Source organism: Orcinus orca, chromosome 3, assembly GCF_937001465.1.
Source record: "Orcinus orca chromosome 3, mOrcOrc1.1, whole genome shotgun sequence".
NCBI classification, from domain to species: Eukaryota; Metazoa; Chordata; class Mammalia; order Artiodactyla; family Delphinidae; genus Orcinus; species Orcinus orca.
Genome location: NC_064561.1, coordinates 7,552,834 through 7,572,593, shown reverse-complemented (window position 1 = coordinate 7,572,593; position 19,760 = coordinate 7,552,834). Strand labels below are relative to the sequence as shown.

Here is a 19,760-nt window from a genome sequence, read left to right as displayed (position 1 = left end):
AGGCCATGTGCACATGTTGAGAATATGCAAGAGGGACGGCAGGAAGCAAAGGCAGGTCTGGCTTGCAAACTGCCTGAGCACGGGCCCCTGGCACAGGGCCTCACTGACTCAGGGGTTTGAGCACAACCTCTGTGCCATCACTGGCTGACCCGAAGCTAGGCCGACCCAGGGGTGACTCCAAGAGGGAGTCAGCTTAAAGATAATGAAAAACAATAACTTTCAAACATAAAAACAGCTGCACACAGTGGGGGAGAGAGACCCTACAGAGTCAGCTCAGCAATAACTAAAACAAACAAAACAAAAATGCCACCAGGGGTTTCCCTGGTGGCGCAGTGGTTGAGAGTCCGCCTGCCGATGCAGGGGATTGCGCTTCGTGCCCCGGTCTGGGACGATCCCACATGCCGCGGAGCGGTTGGGCATGTGAGCCATGGCCGCTGAGCCTGCGCGTCCGGAGCCTGTGCTCCGCAACGGGAGATGCCACAAGTGAGAGGCCCGCATACCGCAAAAAAAAAAAAAAAAAGCCACCAGGACAACGCCCTGTGGGGGGGGGGGTTGGAAATTCAGAGCTGCTATAATATATTATTTAAAAATGTCCATTTTTGAGTGAATTCCCTGGCCGTCCAGTGGTTAGGACTCTGTGCTTTCACTGCCGAGGGCGTGGGTTTGATCCCTGGTTGGGGAGCTGTGGTCCCACAGGCCAGGCAGAAAGGCCAAAAAAAAAGTCCATTTTTGAAAAAAAAAAAAAAAAGCAAGACATGCAAAGAAAGAGCAAAGTGCGACCCACCCCGAGGAAAAAAGCAGTCACTAGAAATGTTCTCTCCAGGGGTCCAGATACTGGACTTCACAGCAGTCAATAAAAATATGTTCAAGGGCTTCCCTGGTGGCGCAGTGGTTGAGAGTCCGCCTGCTGATGCAGGGGACACAGGTTCATGACCCGGTCCGGGAGGATCCCACATGCCGCGGAGCGGCTGGGCCTGTGAGCCATGGCCGCTGAGCCTGCGCGTCCGGAGCCTGTGCTCCGCAACGGGAGAGCCCACGACAGAGAGGCCCACATACCGCAAAAAAAAAAAAAATGTTCAAAGAATTAAAGTGAACAGTGTTTGAAGAATTAAAGGCAAATATGATGACAATGACTTGCAAATACAAGATCTTAATGAAGAGACAAAAACTATAGAACCCAAAGTAAGTTCTGGACTTGGGAGCTCTCCCTGATCACCTGGGCTCCCACAATGCCCTGGGATTCCCGTGTCACAGCTCTGACTGCTGTGTGGCACCTGCCGTTTTTTTCCAAAATATATTTATTTATGGCTGCTTTGGGTCTTTGTTGCTGCACGCGGGCTTTCTCTAGTTGCGGCGAGCGGGGGCTACTCTTCGTTGTGGTGCACGGGCTTCTCATTGCGGTGGCTTCTCTTGTTGCGGAGCACGGGCTCTAGGCGTGCGGGCTTCAGTAGTTGCAGCACGTGGGCTCAGTAGTTGTGGCTTGCAGGCTCTAGAGCACAGGCTCAGTAGCTGTGGTGCATGGGCTTAGCTGCTCCACGGCATGTGGGATCTTCCCGGACCAGGGCTCAAACCTGTGTCCCTGGCATTGGCAGGTGGATTTTTTCTTTTTTTCTTTAAGTGTCTTTTTTTTTTTTAACATCTTTATTGGAGTATAATTGCTTTACATTGTTGTGTTAGTTTCTGCTGTATAACAAAGTGAATCAGCTATACATATACATAGATACCCATATCCCCTCCCTCTGGCAGGTGGATTCTTAACCACTGCGCCACCAGGGAAGTCCTGCACCTGCCTGTTTATGTGACTGTCTCCCCGACCCCACCTTAGCTGCAGAGGGGAAGGGACTGAGCTGTTTGCTCCCTGCATGACAGGGCAGGCTTGAACACATGATGGAGAATGGCAGTGGTAAGGGAGCCAGAGCCCAGGCTTGCAGTCAGATGGTGTGAGGCCTGGGCAAGGTGTTTGCCTTTGCGTGGGCTTCAGTGTCCTCCCCTATGAAATGGGACCCCTGGGATCTGGTGATGGGAGGACAGGGGCCCGGATATGGTGAGGCCCCACACGGGGCCCCAGGGCCTCACAGCGCTTGGGGTGGCAGCGGACATTCACCACCACCCCAGGAGCCGGGAATGAGTCCACCAGAAGGCAAGACTTTTGTTGTAGGTTTAATTTATTACTGTTTGACATCCAGTGACACTGACATACCCCCGCCGGGCCTATGGACCCCTGGCCCTGGCGAGTCTGACCTGTCCAATAAAATACAGTACGAGGAGTGGACGGCTACACACATGCATCCACAGCTTAAACTACAGTGATTCCAAACTGCGGCCAAAACAGTACTGCCAGGGAAGGAAAAGAAAAACAGGTGTCGCGTGTTCCCCAATTCATAATTCTTTTTTTTTTTTTTTCTCATTTTAAACAGTTAATGCTGTTACCAACGCTACTGATGCCAGGACAGGGCCAGACACAAACAGTCCTACATCTTCTCTGCTGTATAAATATGGAAGATTTTTGTTTATACAGTTTATCCCAAGTCTGAAACTACATCTGCTGCTACCCGTTACTGCTAAGGGCTACACCATCTCAGATCTGGAAAGAGCGGCTCGGGGTTGAGACTCTGGAATGTCGGGACTCAGTCTTCCTCGCTGCCACTTCCTGAGCGGTCCTGGAGGGGGGACAGGAGGAGAAAGCGTGAGTCAGCCCCGCCCTCAGGAGCACCCCGACTGGCACCGACCTCAGCTTTAGATGCACTCAACCACCAATGCAGGCAGCAGAACCGCTCTGCCCTGCAGGGAGCGGGCAGCACTGGCTCCACGAGGCTGGGTGCGGACTGGCCTTTGCCCTCATCCCCTGCTGCCATGGCCACACCGTGACGTCACCGTTCTCCCACAGACTGTCCCCCGTGTCCACATCGGCTCTTCCTCGGGACGTGGGAGGCTTGCTGGGCCTTCCCTGCTCTGTCCCACTGCTGTCTGCCGGTCCCTGTGCCCCTGACTTGCGGCTTTATTTTATTTTTGTGGGCATGCCGCGCAGCTTGCGGGATCTTAGTTCTCTGACCAGGGATGGAACCCGGGCCCACAGCAGTTACAGCGCCAAGTCTTCACCACTGGGCCGACAGGGAATTCCCCTGACCTGTGGCTTTAAAACCACCTTGGCGATTCCTGACCACGTAAAATCTCTGCTCTCCTGTATAAACGTTTTAAACAGCTTGGCAAGGGCCACAGAAGCCCTGCTGGATCCAGACGGGCAGATGGGGAGCTTTACAGCTCAGACCCTCCTCTCCAGAAACAAGGGCCGCCACTCCCGTGTTCACAATGTCATTAACGTCCCCGTAAGACCATGGATGTCTACGGTCAGTTTATTCTGAGGCACCTGGGTTTTTTTTTTCCTAATTAATTAATTAATTTATTTTTGGCTGTGTTGGGTCTTCATTGCTGCACACGGGCTTTCTCTGGTCGCAGTGAACAGGGGCTTCTCATCGCAGTGGCTTCTCTTGTGGCGGAGTACAGGCTCTAGGTACGCGGGCTTCAGTAGTTGTGGCTCGTGGGCTCTAGAGTGCAGGCTCAGCACTTGTGACGCATGGGCTTAGTTGCTCTGCGGCATGTGGGATCTTCCCGGACCACGGCTCGAACCCGTGTCCCCTGCATTGGCAGGCGGATTCTTCACCACTGCACCACCAGGGAAGTCCAAAGGCACCTGGTTTTGCTGCTATTGCAAATAGCTATACAAGAAAACTAACGAGGGACTTTCCGGGTGGTCCAGTGGTTAAGACTCCTCATTTCCAGTGCGGGGGGCCCAGGTTCCATCCCTGGTCGGGGAACTAGATCCCACATGCATGCTGCAACCAAGAGTTCGCATGTCACAACTAAGGAGGCTGCGTGCTGCAACTAAGACCTGGTGCAACCAAATAAATAAATATTTTAAAAAAGAAAAAAAGACTAACAACAACAAAATGGTGCTTGTCAGGCTGTTCTGGGAGCCAGGCCCTGTGTAATCGACTTGACCTCCGTGCTTTGTAGAAGTGGAGACAGGCTCAGAAGTGAAGTGAAATGCCCAGGCCCTACAGCAGGGAAGGGCCTAGCATCCGGGCTAGAGCCAGAGGGCAAAGCTTATTTAAACCCAGCCAGTGGGTCTGCTCGTGCCCCCACGCCCATGAAAGTGTCCAGGCTTGATGCTCCTGTGGCTCTTCCCTGGTGTGCGAGGGACTGCAGCCTGTGCCAGGGGGACCATCACCGAGGCACCGCTCACAGCCCCGTTCACAGGGTCTGCTGCACAATGTTTTTATGACTGTGGATTATGGGACCTTTTGTTTTTTGCTTGCTTTTTCTTAACCCACTACCATTGTTTAGAAATCCTTCTAGATAGGCCGGAACAGAGCCACAAGCAGAGACCTGGGGTGCAGGGCGTGTGCCCCGTGCAGTGAGGACACCACGGCAGTCCTGGCGGCTGGAGGGCCCTGCTGTGGGCATGGGGACCCGCTGGCGGCACCTCCGATCTCACCGCCTCCCGCCCCAACACTGCCGGCCCGAGCTCGGCAGCCCTGGTGCCCTGGGTTGGCAGCTCTGCAGGCTGCTGCAGCAGGAACAGGCTGGGATGCCCCGCCTGAAGCCCACCAGCTCCAAGAGCACTGCTTGTAGGGCCGCGTGGACTTCGACTTGAGTCCCAGGCCATATAAGGCTGAGCCTCGGTCTCCGCATCTGGGGAGCGGGGCTGTTGGCCTTGGACCAGGGGCCAGCACGTGGCACGGCGCAGACGTGCAGCGACCCGCCTGCCCGGGCCCCGCAGCCTTTACCTCGTCCTGCTCCTCCTCACTGTCGTCGTCGCTCACCACCGGCTTGGCCCTGGAGCCACGGCTCGGACGCCGCCGGCCGCCCTTGAGCCGGTCCTGGGCCTTCTCCTTCCGGCCTAGCTTGATCTTCACTTTGACCGAGCGAGCTGGGGTGGGCACCAGGAGGAAAGAAGATGTGAGCTCGGGAGAGCATGGCACCTCGGAGCCAGGGGCGTCTGGGAGCCGTGAGGGCTTCGGGTCCCCTCAGGTGGGTGTGACCCCATCCCCGCCTCCCCCCACCCTGGGGATGGGCTGCAGCCCCGCCCCAACGCGCCCCTCCGCCCCCGCCCCCCCCCCCCGCCGCCCAGACTCACACTCCGACTCCGAGCCTTCCTCCTCGCCCTCCTCGTCCTCCTCACTCTCCTCCCCTTCACTGTCTTCCTCCTTCTCGATTTTCTGCCGCACGCTGGTGAAGACCGACTGGAGGACGATGGAGTCTTCGTAGATCTGGGCGGAAACACACGGGGCTCAGGTGTGGGGCCTGCTGGGGAGCTCCCCGCCCGCTGGGCCCCAGTCCTGGCAGAGGGACAGCTCAATAATCCTTTCTCAGCTGGTGCCCCAGAGAGCACCGGGTTGATGAAGGGGCCCCAGACAAAAGGTCCGGTGTGTTCGTTCAGAAATAACCACACGTTCCTCCCTCCCTTTGAAGAATTGCACCGAGCGCGTTTTTAAAGGCTCTGAGGGGGTCTGCCGTAACATTAGAAACGCGTGCCCCTCGCTGAAGCCAGCATCTCCCCCAAATACATGACTATCAGACCTCTTTTCCGAGAGGCACCCATCCCGACACTTAGGGAAACTGCTAGGCTAATAAGGCTGTGTGTGTACATGAATTTCATCCCAGGATGGGACACAGCACAGGATTCCTTTCAAGAGAGTCCCCGAGGGAATTCAAAACAGATTCCGAGATGTACGCAGACTGTTCCCAGGGTCACCATGGATGGATGGCACCGAGTCTACTTCCTCTTTTTAGTTTGTTTTTATTTTCTGCTATTTTTTCAGTAATACACACACATTGCTTCTGTAATGAGTAAAATAGTCCAAGTTGGAGGGAGTCTTTTTTAAAACCAGTCAATTCACGGGCGGGGGGCTGAGGGGCGTGTCACCCGGGGCTGGGGGCTGCTCACCAGGGAGCCCTCCAGGTTGAAGGTCTGCGCGTTCTGGCACAGCAGCATCACGTCCTTCTCTAGGTCGTTGAGGCTGCGGTACTTGTGGCTGCGGATGCGCTCCTGTGGGCGGGAGAAGCGGCCTTACCTCTGGACCCCCTCGCACCCGGCGTCCCTCTGCCTGACGAGGTCACGGCTGAACCCCCAGGCTCTGTGCAGACGTGGAGGCCCAGCTGTGGGTGCCGGGGGCGGGGGGCGCCCGTCACATCCTCAGGACCCCTACATCCAACGCCTGGCTCCCTGCTTGGGGGGGCCCGAGGCCCAGGCTCGGAATCCCCCAAACGCCGACGTGGCACGTCCTTCTCCCCGCACACTCGACACGGGGTTACCTTTATCTTCTTGAAGTCCACAGGCTTGCGGATGAGCTCGTAGTACTCAGGCAGCTCCTTGCGGGACGGCAGCTGGATGAACACCTCGCTGAGCTGACGTCCACTACTACTGCAAGGAGGGACACGGCGGCGTCACTCACAGGCCCTGCCTGCCGGGGAGCCCTCACCCCCTGCCCGGCGCCCCCCCACCAGGCCACTCCCCCATTGCTTGAGGACAGAGCCGGTGAGAAATTCAAGGCTGACTCGGGAATTATTTCCCGTACCTGTGCTGTCTTGTGAGTTCTGGAACATTCCTGAGGGGCAGCCATGCAGAGAGGCCACTGATGCATTTGAATCGAGGCTCCGAACTCACCCAACTTCCTCCCATCTCCCCTCCCCCACCCCAGCCCTGGAGGAAACAGCATCACGTGCCACATGCAGCGAAAGCCTTGGCACTTGAAAGAGGAAGAAGAGCCCTGATTATTTGTTTACGACGCAAAAACCAGTTTGCTCACGTTGGGAGCATCAAGTGCCCGCACCTTCAGAGGCCAGTTTCCCAAGCACACTGTGCACCTCTCACAGACGGCACTTACGAGCGGCGAACTTCAGAGAATCTGGCCAAAACCCAAGGAGAGATGCCCCCCGGCAAGATGCTAATGGATGACAAAAGCTGTTTTCTAGTCTTTTCCAACCAGAAGGTGCTTGCTTTACACAAGGGAGCAGAGGAAAGACATGCCATGAGTGGCCATGAGATGAGGAACCCGAGCACTGGGCCGCCAGGCTGTGCCACCCCCGCGCCCGGCTATGCTGGGGCCAGGAGCTCCGAGGCAACATCCTCCCAGTGCCTGGACGAGGAGGGGGCGAACAGAGAGACATCCACCCTCAGCCTCCCTTCAGCCTCCAGCGTGGCGACGCTGTCTCCTGGCAACGCCAGTTTTAGACCCGCTAAATTAACGCTGCAGCCCACAAACAGGCTTGTATGTGGTGCTAGGGCCATGGGCTCCGTGCTCACCCGTGGCATCCACACAGGTGGCCTGGCCTCGGGGTGTGCGTGGCCCTTCAGGGAGCTCAGGAAGCGGGACTCCAGCGCCATGATATAGAGGGAAATTCCAGAGCAAAACCCTCACAAACCTCTGGGGAAATCGCGTCCTTGAGGAATAAAAGGCCCACCTGGCCCGAGAACTGTTGTCTGGTGCCACGTGCTGAGGGCAGAGGGCCTGGCACTGGTCGTGTGTGAGGGAGGGGCAGGGCGCCAGGGTCACGGGGGACTTTTAAAACCGCCCTCTCTGACGGTGAAGACCTCTTGAAAAGCCACTGCCATAAGATTTTCGTTGCCAAAGTGCTGAGAAGTCATTTTTAATCCTTAGAAGTCCCCTGGAGAGCCCTCACCTCCCCCCGACCAGGGGCTGGTGCGGCCTTCCAGGCTCGCTCACCGGCGCCCCCCTCCTCGGGGCTGCTTGGCTCTCCAGGATGGGCTGCCCGTGACCTCCGATGTCAGCGCCCCTCTCCACCTGCTCAGTCGCCTCAGAATCACCGAAGCGGCTGCTCCCCCAGGGAACCCCGGCTCCCACCCTCACCTCCGCATAAATGTCATCTTCCCGACGCCTCGTAATAACACGGACGACTGAGATGACACGTAAAGGCACAAACCTTCAGTGCTTGCTCCCGTGAGTCTCCCCGACCTCCAGCACCTGGCCGAGCTTGGCCTCCTCTTGAATTTGAGGTTACGGGATCCCACAGGGTGAGCCCCCAGGCCTGGCCTCCCCGCTCACCACTGTCGGTGAGACATGCCTCCTGCCTTGTGAGACTTGCTCTGAAGAAGTTTCTGCCAGGCAGAATTGCTGGAACTCCACCTCTGGCTCTGCTCTGCGTCCGGCCGCCTGGCAGCGGTGGGCACGCGAATGAAGGAGCCTGAGAGAATCCTGCTGCCGTCAGGATCAGCCCTGTGACCCCAATTCAGACACAAAGAAAGGAAGCACCCACCATGGCCCTAGTGCCTCCAGCCTGGCCTGTCACCTGGTTTTTGGTAACACTAGCAGTGGTGGCTGCTGTTACATACGACAGTGACGTTATTTTCCAGCCTCTAGATGTCAGTTCCCACAGCAGGGATTTTCTTCTACCTCGTTCACTGCCCTGTCCCCATCACATCGGGACACGAGACACAGAGGGGCTCAGAGTGACTAGGGCCTCGCCTGGAGCTCCAATTCCTCCCACATCTAGCCCAGAGGTCATTTCTTACTGAACGAGGTTTGTGACCATGCGGTGGGGGAGGCCTTATCTAGTTTTCTAAGCCCTTCTCCTTAGAGCCCGAAGAGCCCTGGTTGGGACCCTTATTATTTAACCTGCCCAGATGGTCTCCTCCCTATGGGAATGTGCCCTCCCCCACACCAACTCAGGGTTCTGGTGGGGCTGCCCGTCACTGAGTCCCCACCTCTCCCCCCAAGACTATGGCGCGACCAAGCACAGCTCCTCAGCCGTCTGGTCTCAGTGACTGGTCCAGGCAAGAGCCTGGGACGCAGCCAGCCAATAAGAGCCCTTCCCTGGGCCTTTTTACCAGGAGCTGGGGAAGCAGAGGTCTTTTTTCTTGGTGTGTGAGGCCTTGAGGACGGTGCCCAGAGCTGTGTTTCACCACAGGGGTAAGGGGAGAGGTGGCAGGTGGCTCTGGGTCCTGAAAGCTAGACTTCACTAACTCCTCCATGGCCTCCAAGCCAAAGGATCCCCTGTTCTGCTTGCGGGGCTTACACCTGAGTTCCTGATACATAGAGCCCCAAAGTCTAAATGGACACATCCTTTGATGTGTCCTTGAAACAAAAAGATAACATGTGAAGGAGAAACAAAGAATCAGACGAGACAAAAAGCAAAACAAACAAAGCAAACAAAAAAACAGACCCAAACCCCTGAACAGGACAGAACCACAGACTCTCAGCATCTAAGAGGTCATCCGTCGATATCCCATTCGAACAGACGGAGAAACCAGAGAGGTTATGAGAGCTGGCCCAGACACAGAAAATTGGTGGCAGGCAGGACCTGAGCACAGGTGCCCTAGGCTAAGTCAGGGGTCTCTCTCATCCTTTCCCATATACTGTTCTAGAATCTTTTTGTTGTTGTTGTCGTCCTTTTTTTTGGGGGGGGCGCACTGTGTGGTTTGCGGGATCTTAGTTCCCCAACCAGGGATCGAACCCGGGCCCTTGGCAGTGAGAGCGTGGAGCCCTAATCACTGGACCGCCAGGGAATTCCCCCCATGTACTGTTCTAAATCAAGGGTCAGCAAACTTCGTCTATGAACAGCGAGTATAAATGTTATAGGCTGGGCTTCCCTGGTGGCGCAGTGGTTGAGAGTCCGCCTGCCGATGCAGGGGACACGGGTTCGTGCCCCGGTCCGAGAAGATCCCACATGCCGCGGAGTAGCTGGGCCCGTGAACCGCGGCTGCTGAGCCTGCGCGTCCGGAGCCTGTGCTCCACAACGGGAGAGGCCACAACAGTGAGAGGCCCGCGTACCACAAAAAAAAAAAAAAAAAAAAGTTATAGGCTTTGTGGGCCATACCACCTGTTACAACTACTCAACTCTGCCATCGTTGCACCAAAGTGGCCACAGAGAACATGTAGGCCAACAGAGTTTGGCTGTATTCCTCATTTATAAGAAACAAAATCTGATTTTCATATAATTTTACATCATGAAATAGTATTCTTCTTTTGATTCTCTCAAACTCATCTAAAAAAAATTCTTAATTCACAGACTATACACATACAAGTCGTGGGCCATATCTATAGTTTTGCTAGTTTGCAAATTTGGTTTGTTGACCCCTGGTATGAATCCTGAAAATAACAGAAAGAATGTCTGTATTGGGGATGATAACATACTGCTTGATGCCTTCCATTCCTCACCCTTTGACCAGGGCAGACATTGCAAATGGATCAGAGCACTATCTCTTGAGCCCTGATAGCCTCAGGCAGGCAGAAGCAATCAACTGAAGATAGTACTCAAGACAGATCCTAGTTGCCTCCTCCCCAGTCCCTCAGCCCCCCTCTCCTTCCTAGAGTGCAGTTCAGACCCTCTTCCCATGACACCTCTTGATAACATCTTCTCACCCTGGGACTATTTTCTCTTTTGACTCTTAGTGAACTGAGCCAGCAAGGGTCCTGGATATGAGGTCAGGATTTTAAAAATTGACTTAGCAGCAGAACATTTATCTGAAACAGAATCTCAGATTATGTGTATGTACACCATTCATGAAATTTGAAAATGATACAATGAAACACATTAAAGAGGTATTAGTACAAAATTAGGTTTTTAGTACAAAATTTTAGTACAAAATTAGGTTCAATTTTAGTACAAAATTAGGTTCAATTTTTTGACCCATTACAAAGTCAAGGATATCTGGAGAATTAGAAAAGTGAGAAGTCTGGGGCAGATCCACTTACAAATATTTACACTTACAAATATTTACTAAGAGCCTCCACCTGCCAGGCATCCACCCTTAAAAGATCAATCTCAGTGTCAGATTTATGGCTGTGTGGTACAGAAAAACTCCTGACTCATGCACGAGTGAAAGGAAATGATATTCACCAAGGAACCTGCCAACAAGGAAGGTCTGTAGGCTGCCTGCCCTGCACTCTTAGCACACTCTTCCAACAAAGAGGGAGGGTGGGGAAGCTTTACTGCAGGGTCCACATGCTGAGGGCTGGACTGGCTGTAGGTCACAAAGCTGATTAAGAATCTCATGAGCCAAAATTTCTAATGAACTGATTATTTTACAGAAGCCAATGACACACCTGGGGGCTCATGTTTCTTAATACAGTTCAATGATGAAATCCAAATCTCATTTTAAAGAAAACCTGACCACCCCACCCCCACCCCCGCTAAGCTGGATTTGAAACCACTTAGTGTGAAACCCTCATTCTGGAGAAGAGGGTCACACGGCAAGCAGCAGAAGCCGGATCATAATCCAGCCTGGCTCTCAGGGGTGGCATGTACTCCAAGTGTACGTTCCAGCTTCCCCAGGCTGACCTGAACGCCACGAGAGCCAGTGCTGTGCTCTGCCGTGGCAGCTGCTCAGGGACGTTAGCTGCGGGTGACGAGCACCGTTCATGGCACTTCAAAAAACATTTCTCAGGACCAGGGAGAAGATGAAAATGAGAGGCACAGCAAGCCCAGGAGCTGCGGCCAGGGGTGGGCGGAGCTGGTCATGTGAGTGCAGGGAGGCCCAAGGCCACTCTGCAGGGCTGAGTGACCTCGGTCTTGAGGAGCGTGCTTCCTGTTTGGAGCCCCCATGTTACCATCCGCTCTGAGCACCGAGCGGCGCCAAGGCAGAGAGGCCTCAAGCTCCTTCTCAGGTGGCAGGGTCTGCAGGATGGCCACCCTGGGAGCTACGGGTGCTGGGGATCCCTGGACTGCTGGGACCAAGGGGCTGCGGTGTGTCTGGGGGTCGGCGGGTGGGGAAACCGTGCTGCCACCGTCCGGGACCCACAGACCCACTTCCACACCTCCCCGGAGGCCCCCGCAGACACTCTCTCTTCCCTCCTCCTAAATTTTAATCTTAGTTAAATTACATTTTTAATTTAGTTTCTGAGTTTCACCTCAGAAGTTTGACACCTCTCTATCTGCCTTTCAATCCTTTTATCTAGCTGTCTCCTGGCTTCCTTTTAAATTTTACCTGTGTTTTGGTAATTTCTCATTTATTTGACCTTGACTTTGGACCTTTTTATTCATCCTTTCCCCCTCATTTTTTTCCCCCGGTTGTCTGGAATTTTCCATTTTACACCTCCTGCCTTACCTGTTTATCCTATTCTGATATTTTCACGAATGTTCCTCTACTGCTTCCTGAAGAAGCACATGCCTGCTGAAATGCTCTGAGCACTTCATAGGGTCTCACAGGGGATTCCGAGGTGGGCAGAGGGACGGGAGGGGCAGGCTGCCACCTGCTCACCCAAATCTACTTGTTTCTGGAGTCCAGGTATCTATCTGTACCTGTCCTGTTTTAAGCTTTTATGTAATTCTACTTTTAAGACCCTTAAAATTAGAACCCTGTTTTTTGTTGTTGTTTTGGCGTGCTCTGTCTCCACCATGGCGATTAGCAGCAGGGAGTGAAGCAGGGGGATGGAATCGGCTTGACTAACTGGGCAGGTGGGCTTCTTCCCGCAAATTCCGTGGCAGGCTCAGAACCTCAGCACGGCTCAGCGAGGCCACCTGGGCTAAGCCTCCCGTGGCTTTGAGCCCCACTCGGCTAGCAGCCTGGCCTGTGCCCACGCTCAGGCGGGCCCGGGGATTAATGATGGGGATCAGCACTGTTCTCAAGACATCTCACCTCGGCGCCTCTCACGCCAGGCTCTGGACTCGGGGCTGAGTAGACAGCGCTGACCCCACAGGCGGAGGGCCGCCTCTTGCCCTGCAGTGCCCATTCCAAGCTTGGGCTCCCGATGAAGGGCCAGTGCACCCTTCCAAAGGCCGAGGCAGGAGAAGCCTGAGGCCTCCCTGCCCTGTCAGGAAAGGGCTCCCAGACCCGCCCACCCTCCACCCTCTCCCTTCTCCCCAGAGGCCTGTTCTGAAGGGCCTGCAGCCAACCGAGGTGCCCTCTCCTAGAGAATGTTTCTGCCTGACAACCTGCCCTGGAGCCTGTTACACTGCCCCGGTTTTTCTTGCCAATCAAAGCACAACCTTGCAACTGAAGAGCCACCTGCTTTTTGATTCTAATCAAGGTGATGCAGGGCTCCTGCAAGGGCAGAGGGCAAGTGCTGATGGGGTTTGGGCAGTGGCCACCAGGCCTGGCTGAAGCTGCCACCGTGGATGTGGTGGGGCCCTTCGTCACCCACAGTGGATCTGGCATTGATCCCAGGTCTCTGTGACACTCAAACCCTATGGTCCTTACAGGGCTGCTGCCTCCTGGTAAGAGGACAGGAGAAGGGGACCCAGAGGGTCCACCTAGTGGGGCTCAGCCCTGGGAGGCTTAGCCTGGGCGGCCTGTACTCAACACCAACTTTCTGAACCATCTGGAAATAACTTATGAGTATCTCCTAAAAACAAAGATGTTCTCTTCCACCACCCAGGCTCGATGATCAAATTCAGGCAGCTTGGTGCCGATGGGCCTCCACTGTCCAACGCACAGTCTTTACAGCAGTGACAACTCTGCCCTGCAGCAGTTAACGGTCAAGCTCTACACATCAGCCAGCGGGGCACAGAAGGGGCTCTGTGGGGTCCTCTGGAGCCTTTCCCCCGAGTGCACTTCTCTGAAGCCATCCTAAAGGCGCCACAGGATGCGCCCTGGAGCACACACCTGCTGACTGGCACTTGGAGACGGTGCCTAAATGCCTCGGCCACCAGCTGCTGAATCCCTCCGAAGGACCAGGGGAGAAGACAGCCACCAGCAGCACACGCAGCTCCGCGACAAATCCCAACCTGACCCTGCAGCCTAACTTACTGGTGCGCTTAGATATTTTAAAGTGAAAATCCCTACTTCCAGCTTAATTCCTTAATTCTGGTTTCACTTCTGGCTGTTAACCCGAGGGTTCCTCTGTGCAGTTTCGGGATTTCCAACCACCAAGGAGGAGGCACCCTGCGAGGCCCTGCGTGTGGGAGTGGCCTCCGGGCCCCTGCATGCGCAGTTCCTTGGCCTGTGATGCTCCTTCCCCTCCTCTTCCCTGGTGGGTCCCTGCTTTTCCTCAGGCTCTGCTTATGTGGCACTCCTCCCGGAGGCCATGCTGGACCCCAAGGTTGCCTGTGCCAGCCCTCAGTTGCGTTAAACTGCAGACTCTTCCAGCGTTTTCCCACCGTGACCCCACGGAAGGACATGTATTTTCACCGCCACCCAGCAGAGGGTCGCAGCTGCGAAGGCTGGAGACCTCACAACTTGAGGGAGGGCCGCTCACAGGGTGCACTGGGGCCTCGGGAGGGGTGGGCCTGGCAGCCCTGAATCTGAACACACATGAAAGACGCAAAAGCTTCCAAATCAGGACATTACCTGCGTGCAGATCAGGATGTACATGCAAAGGTTCTATCAAACACGACGGCACTGGTATTTTAACACCACTGGGGTGGGGGGTGGGGGGGTAGGGATCTTGAAATCAACACTCAGTAGCAACATTTGGAGTGGTGCAAATTGGGGGCGGGACAGCCCTGCTCAGACTCAGAAGCAGAGGCATGGCCGAGCCGCTTCTCTCTGGAGTCACTGCTTCGAGGTGCAACCCCACTCCCACCACGGTCACTGGGGGCAGGAAGAGCAGCGCCACGGCCCCTGCTCAGCAAGGCGGGCTCCCCACTCCGAATCCAAACGCTGGCGATGTCCTGTAATCATTCTTTGGTGTCCAGGAAGAACCAAGCTGTAACAATAAGTTCTCTCCTCAGGATCCACATTTAACTCAAGTACAGAGTTTAGCTAATCACAGGGTTCTAGCAAGCAAATGGGATTTTTAAATCCAAAGTTTCATTTTCTCTTCTGGAAAGGAGCAATCGGAAGTCTGAGACAAGAAAGTGCACGTCAAGCTACCTCTGGTTTTGTTCCAATCCTGTTCTCCTTGGCGTGGTGGCCAGTCCCTCAGAACCTTCCAGGTACGTGACAGCTGTGTCATAAAGAATTTAACCTGGCCCAAAGAAAGGTCTGGCCTTTGCCCTTGGCTCCTGGGAGGCCATGTCTCTGTCCTTGAATGTCCCGCCTGGTGGGGTACCTTTGTTTAGCTGGGGGCCTTTGGCACAGTCTAAGTGTGATTCCAGGCAGGGGCGTCGGGTCAAGCAGCATCGGTTCAACCACAGAGGGACTGGAGACTGGGCAGCCACGTGGGAGGTCGGCCGGGTATACTGACCAAGTTCAAGGCTAGACACCAAGGCTTCCCAGACTGGCAATGCTCTGTGCGCATCTTCTCGTAATGTTGCCAGGAAAGTCACTGTGGCCCGGTGATTCCACGGGGAGGACGCTGCTCCCTGCGCCTCTCCCCTCGGCTGGTTTTAATCTGTGTCCTTTCGCTGTAATAAACCATAACTGTGAGTACACCAGCTTTCAGAGAGTGCTGAGAGTCCTTCTAGGGAAATTATCGAGACTGAGGGTGGTCTTGGGGACCCTGAACTCTGCAGTTGTTGTCAGAAGACAGCGTGGTCTACAGACCGTGCCTAACCCTACAGCTGCATGAACCATATTGTAGTTTTCCCCATGGTTTCAAATTCTTATGTTTTGATAAGAATGTCAAAAATGTCCATTAAGTAGGTCAAGTTTGTACCCAAACATCATCTCTGAAAGTATTTTCCATGAAGCAACGTTTCAACCAGGATGATGTGACTATTTTCCTGAGTTTACGTGCCTTGTTTGATCTCTTCCTGTGTGGCCACCAGCAAACCAGCGAGTGGAAGGCCCTGCTCCAACTGAGAACCAAACGTTTCTCAAAGCCAGCGTGTAGGAGGCTTCCTGGAATGGTCATATTCTCCATCCCACTTGTAACTCCTCTGCAGTTCTCCCCAGTCTAACGTCGAACTCCCCGTCCAGTGGGGCCATTGTTCCAGGAGGACGTGAGGTTAAGCATACGCCATGCTTCAAGCCCTCCCCGGAGGCACCACCACGTGGGTCTGACAGACCTGGGAGCTCAGCTCTGTGACTGCAGTGTCAGGGCTCTCATCAGGCTGGATCTCAGAATCCCTACCAGGATCTTGGTGTCCTGACACAGGCCAGTCTTGACAAGATGTCCCTGAACCCTAAAAGCTAGTTTTAATTCATTGCCCGATTTATCACCCAATCTTGCATGGGCCTGGGAGAACAGCTGTTTGCAGCAGCCAGGGGAGCCAGCTTCTCTTCTGTCACGTGACCTTCAGCTAAGCACAGTGCCTTTTCTCTAAGTCATAGGATGACTAAGAAAGTGGACTGACACTTGACATACTTTTAGTTTGAAAATATCCAAGGCCTTATTGAGTGCAGGGTGCCGATTTCAAGTGTCTACTATTTTTAAACCGAGGTGTAACCTACTACAGGAAAGTCCGCACATCTTTATCTTAGGTGTACAGCCTGGCGAAGGTTTTCATGTGCAGACCAAGGTCCCAACGTCCCAGGAGGCTCCCTGGCGTCCCATCCCTGTCAATTCCAACTTGGGGTAACCACTGATCCATGCTCATCACCGTCGGTCAGCTTAACTTCCTATAACTGGAAGCATACGACAGGTACTTTTCTGTGTCTGGCTTCTCTCACACAACAGAGTGTAAGATTCTCCCAGGGAGTGGTAGCTTGTCTGTTCTCGTGGCTGTTAGAATTCTGTTCTTCGACTAGGCCACTGTGGACGTGTTCTCCTGTGGGTGGACACTGGGCTGTTTCCTTTAGGGGAGTCGTGATCAAAGCTGCTATGGATGCACCTGTACATGTCTTCTGGTGGATGTATGCATTCAGGACTAGGACGGGAGTGGCTGGGTCAGAAGCGTTATCTGTGTGTCGAGCTTCAGAAGATACTGCCCAGAGCCACATGCTCCCACGAGCAGGGTGTGAGGTGCTACTGCTCCACGTCCTTGGTGGTACTAAAAGGAACTTTAACACTTCTGGTGTGTGTGAGGAGGCACCTCACGCTCATTTTATTGTGCATTTCCTTCTTGTTATGACGTCGATGTGGTGATCCCGAGCACCTTTTCACACGTTGATTGGTCACTGGGGTATCTTCTTCTGGGAGGTGTCTGTTCATGCCTTTTGCCCATTTTAAAACTGAATTTTCTTTTCCTAGTCTGTGGCAATTTTCACCATCTTCATGAGGGTGTCCTTCGATGAACAAATGTTCTTAATTTGAGTGAAGTCTAACTTGTGAGTCTTTTATGGCCAGTGGCGTTTCTGTCCTACTGAAGAAATCTATGCCTCCTTTAAGGACATGAAAATTTTTTCCCATGTTGTACCTTTCACATTTATGGGTTTTTAAAAAAAGATTTATTGAAATATAGTTGATTTACATCACGTTTATGTCTGTAATCCATTTCAAATTAATATATGTGTATGGCGTGAGGAGGGGTCAATATTCATCTTCTCCGTATGGATGGATATCCCAGTGATCAGCATGACTTTTTGGAAAGTCCATCCTTCCCCACTGACCTTCAAGGGTCTTCTTCACTTTGACAATGTTAAGGTTCCCTTGCAAGAATACTATTAGGAAGAAAACATCAGGGTCTATTCTTTTCATTGGATTTCTGCACATTCCGTATTACAAATAATTGTTGGTCTACTTTTTTCTTTGTGGAATTGGCCTCAAAGGTGAAGTTTGCAAATGAGTTCAATATTTTGTTCTCAACACTGACACAAGGAACTTCCCTGGTGGCGCAATGGTTGAGAGTCCGCCTGCCAATGCAGGGGACACGGGTTTGAGCGCTGGTCGGGGAAGATCCCACATGCCGTGAAGCGACTAAGCCCATGTGCCACAACTACTGAGCCTGTGCTCTAGAGCCTGCGAGCCACAACTACTGAAGCCCGTGTGCAGCCAAAAATAAAATTAATTAATTAAAAAACCCCAATATACACTTAAAAAACCCCAAAAAAACACTGACACAAAATGTAATATTTTTAGGCCTAGCAGTTGAACTTAAATATGCCTCTTTTCCACTTCATCATTTGTTTCTCTTCCAATAATAAAGGATTCTTTTTAAAGAGCAATTTGTATCCTTTTTTGGGTACTATAACCATCACCACCCCCTGAAATCACAGGCTTGGTAACAGTTTCTCCAAATGATACACCATGGGCTCATGCCTTGACACTATTCCCTCAGACAGATTAAATTCTCCCCTACTTTGCTTGTGACTGACTGCAGAGCATTACTATGAATTCAAGCCGTAAAACCCTCCCGTTACGGGGACAGCCTCATCGATCTGCATATAGCAGAAAGTGGAACAAGACACTGGGGGGCGGAAGGATGCCCCTGGCTGCCCTGTGCAGCTCCACACGACCCACCCTGCGCTGGCAGGATGGGCACAAGTCTCCTAGGAGGGCCGCGGGAGAGCCATTATTTTCTTCTTCTTACTTACGTAGTACGCATGATCCACAAATGGATCTACAAAGCAGAAAGCATGCATTGTCCTGTGGTTGGCGTGTCTGTGAGGGCAGGGGCCCCAGTGCCTAGGGGGAGCCTGGTCTATGTCTTCTCCACAAGCGGCTGACCTGTGAATGGCCCAGGGAGACCACAGCCAGGCGGGGTGGGGGACTGTCTACAGAAGGAAAACCACTGGCTCTCTGCTCCAGCCACAGGCGCCTCCTCACCACGGTCCACCAGCCACGTGATCGGCCTCCATCACAGCACAGACCCCCTTCTCCCACACTCACCCTGCCACTCGCCTCAAACCCGCCGGCCACCTCCTGGACCCCTTGCCCCCAGATCTGCCCTCCTCAGGGCCCCTCTTGAACATCGCCTCCCCTGCCCTCTCACCATGGCTGACGCTGCCTGTCTCCCCTCTTCCAGGACGTTAATGTCACGTCCCACGAGGACAAAGGCTCCGAGACAGAGATTCGACCTGAGTTTGTGGAGTGACTGCCTGGGCAGCGGGCTCGCCGGCCCCTCCCAGAGGCCCCCGCCCGCCCGCTTACCTGTCCTTGTACTTGATCACAGCGTCCACGATCTTCTTCATCTTCTTGGTGAGGTTGGGCGGGTTGGGGGAGAGCTTCTCGGCAGGCGGCCGGCCACGCTTCTTCTGCTTCTTGCTCTCGTCGTCCTTGTCGCGGCTGCGGGTGCTGGTGGTCGGGGTGGAGGGGCCGGCATCGCTGTCCCTCTTGCGCTTCCGCGATGATTTCTTCTGCCGGACCTCCTCTTCGATCTCCTCCAGCGTGCCCTCCTCGATGGCCTTCAGGGTCAATAGTGGTAAAAATAGGACAGCCAGCACCGAGGTCGACAAGCAGAGGCCGCGGCGCAAACCCGGGGGCCTGCCTGGGGCGGGACGCATGCTGGGGCTCTGGATGGGCTCCGAGGGCACAGGGGCCGTGAGGGCCAGCTCTGTCTCCCCGATGCCAGCCCACCCAAGCCCGTTCTTCGCAGATAAATGGCGTATGTTACAAATTTAAGTGTCACAGCCTCACTGTGCGAAGCCTGAAGAGTGGGCTCCTGTAAACCCTCCACCCAGAGGTGACCCCGTCAACACTTCTGCTCTAGACCATATTCCATGTTTTTAAAAAACTGTGGTAAGATACACATAACATAAAGTCAGCCGCTTCAAACACTGTCAAGTATGCAGTTCAGTGGCCCTGGGAACGCTCCTGCTGTGCAGCCGTCCCCACCCTCCACCTGTAGGATGTCCCACCTTCCCACGCACATGTGCACAATCGAGGCAGCACCGGGATCGAGCCACATACCACATCACGACTCATCTTTTTGCTTATTATGTCCTGGATATACTTCCTCTCGTTTTTCTGCAACATAATTTTTAATGCCTATTTAATAGTATTTCCTTGTAAAATGGGCCTTAACTTAACTTCCTCTGTAGTTGGGCATTTAGGTTCTTTCCAGTTTTGCAAGAATGGGTGGGGTGGGCTATTCTAAGT

The 19,760-nt window shown here is 53.8% G+C and overlaps 1 protein-coding gene across 16 annotated transcripts in view; it reads right to left on the bottom strand.

The window, feature by feature from the left end:
* Positions 1 to 2,147: 2,147 nt before the first annotated feature.
* Positions 2,148 to 19,760, bottom strand: part of SMARCA4 (SWI/SNF related, matrix associated, actin dependent regulator of chromatin, subfamily a, member 4) — an 87,428-nt gene continuing 69,815 nt past the window's right edge. For 7 of the 16 annotated variants that reach the window (XM_049708120.1, XM_033401098.2, XM_049708123.1 and 4 more), the window contains 7 exons: positions 19,572 to 19,628; positions 18,813 to 19,066; positions 6,316 to 6,424; positions 5,948 to 6,049; positions 5,138 to 5,270; positions 4,788 to 4,930; positions 2,148 to 2,660 (listed from right to left, as the gene is read on the bottom strand). In XM_049708120.1, coding sequence (XP_049564077.1) covers positions 2,628 to 2,660; positions 4,788 to 4,930; positions 5,138 to 5,270; positions 5,948 to 6,049; positions 6,316 to 6,424; positions 18,813 to 19,066; positions 19,572 to 19,628 — 831 coding nt within the window. In that variant the 3' untranslated portion in view covers positions 2,148 to 2,627. Of the gene's footprint in view, positions 2,661 to 4,787; positions 4,931 to 5,137; positions 5,271 to 5,947; positions 6,050 to 6,315; positions 6,425 to 14,248; positions 17,384 to 18,812; positions 19,067 to 19,571; positions 19,629 to 19,760 lie in introns of those variants that run through there. The other 9 variants (XM_012535863.3, XM_033401100.2, XM_033401104.2 and 6 more) reach the window with 4 other exon arrangements.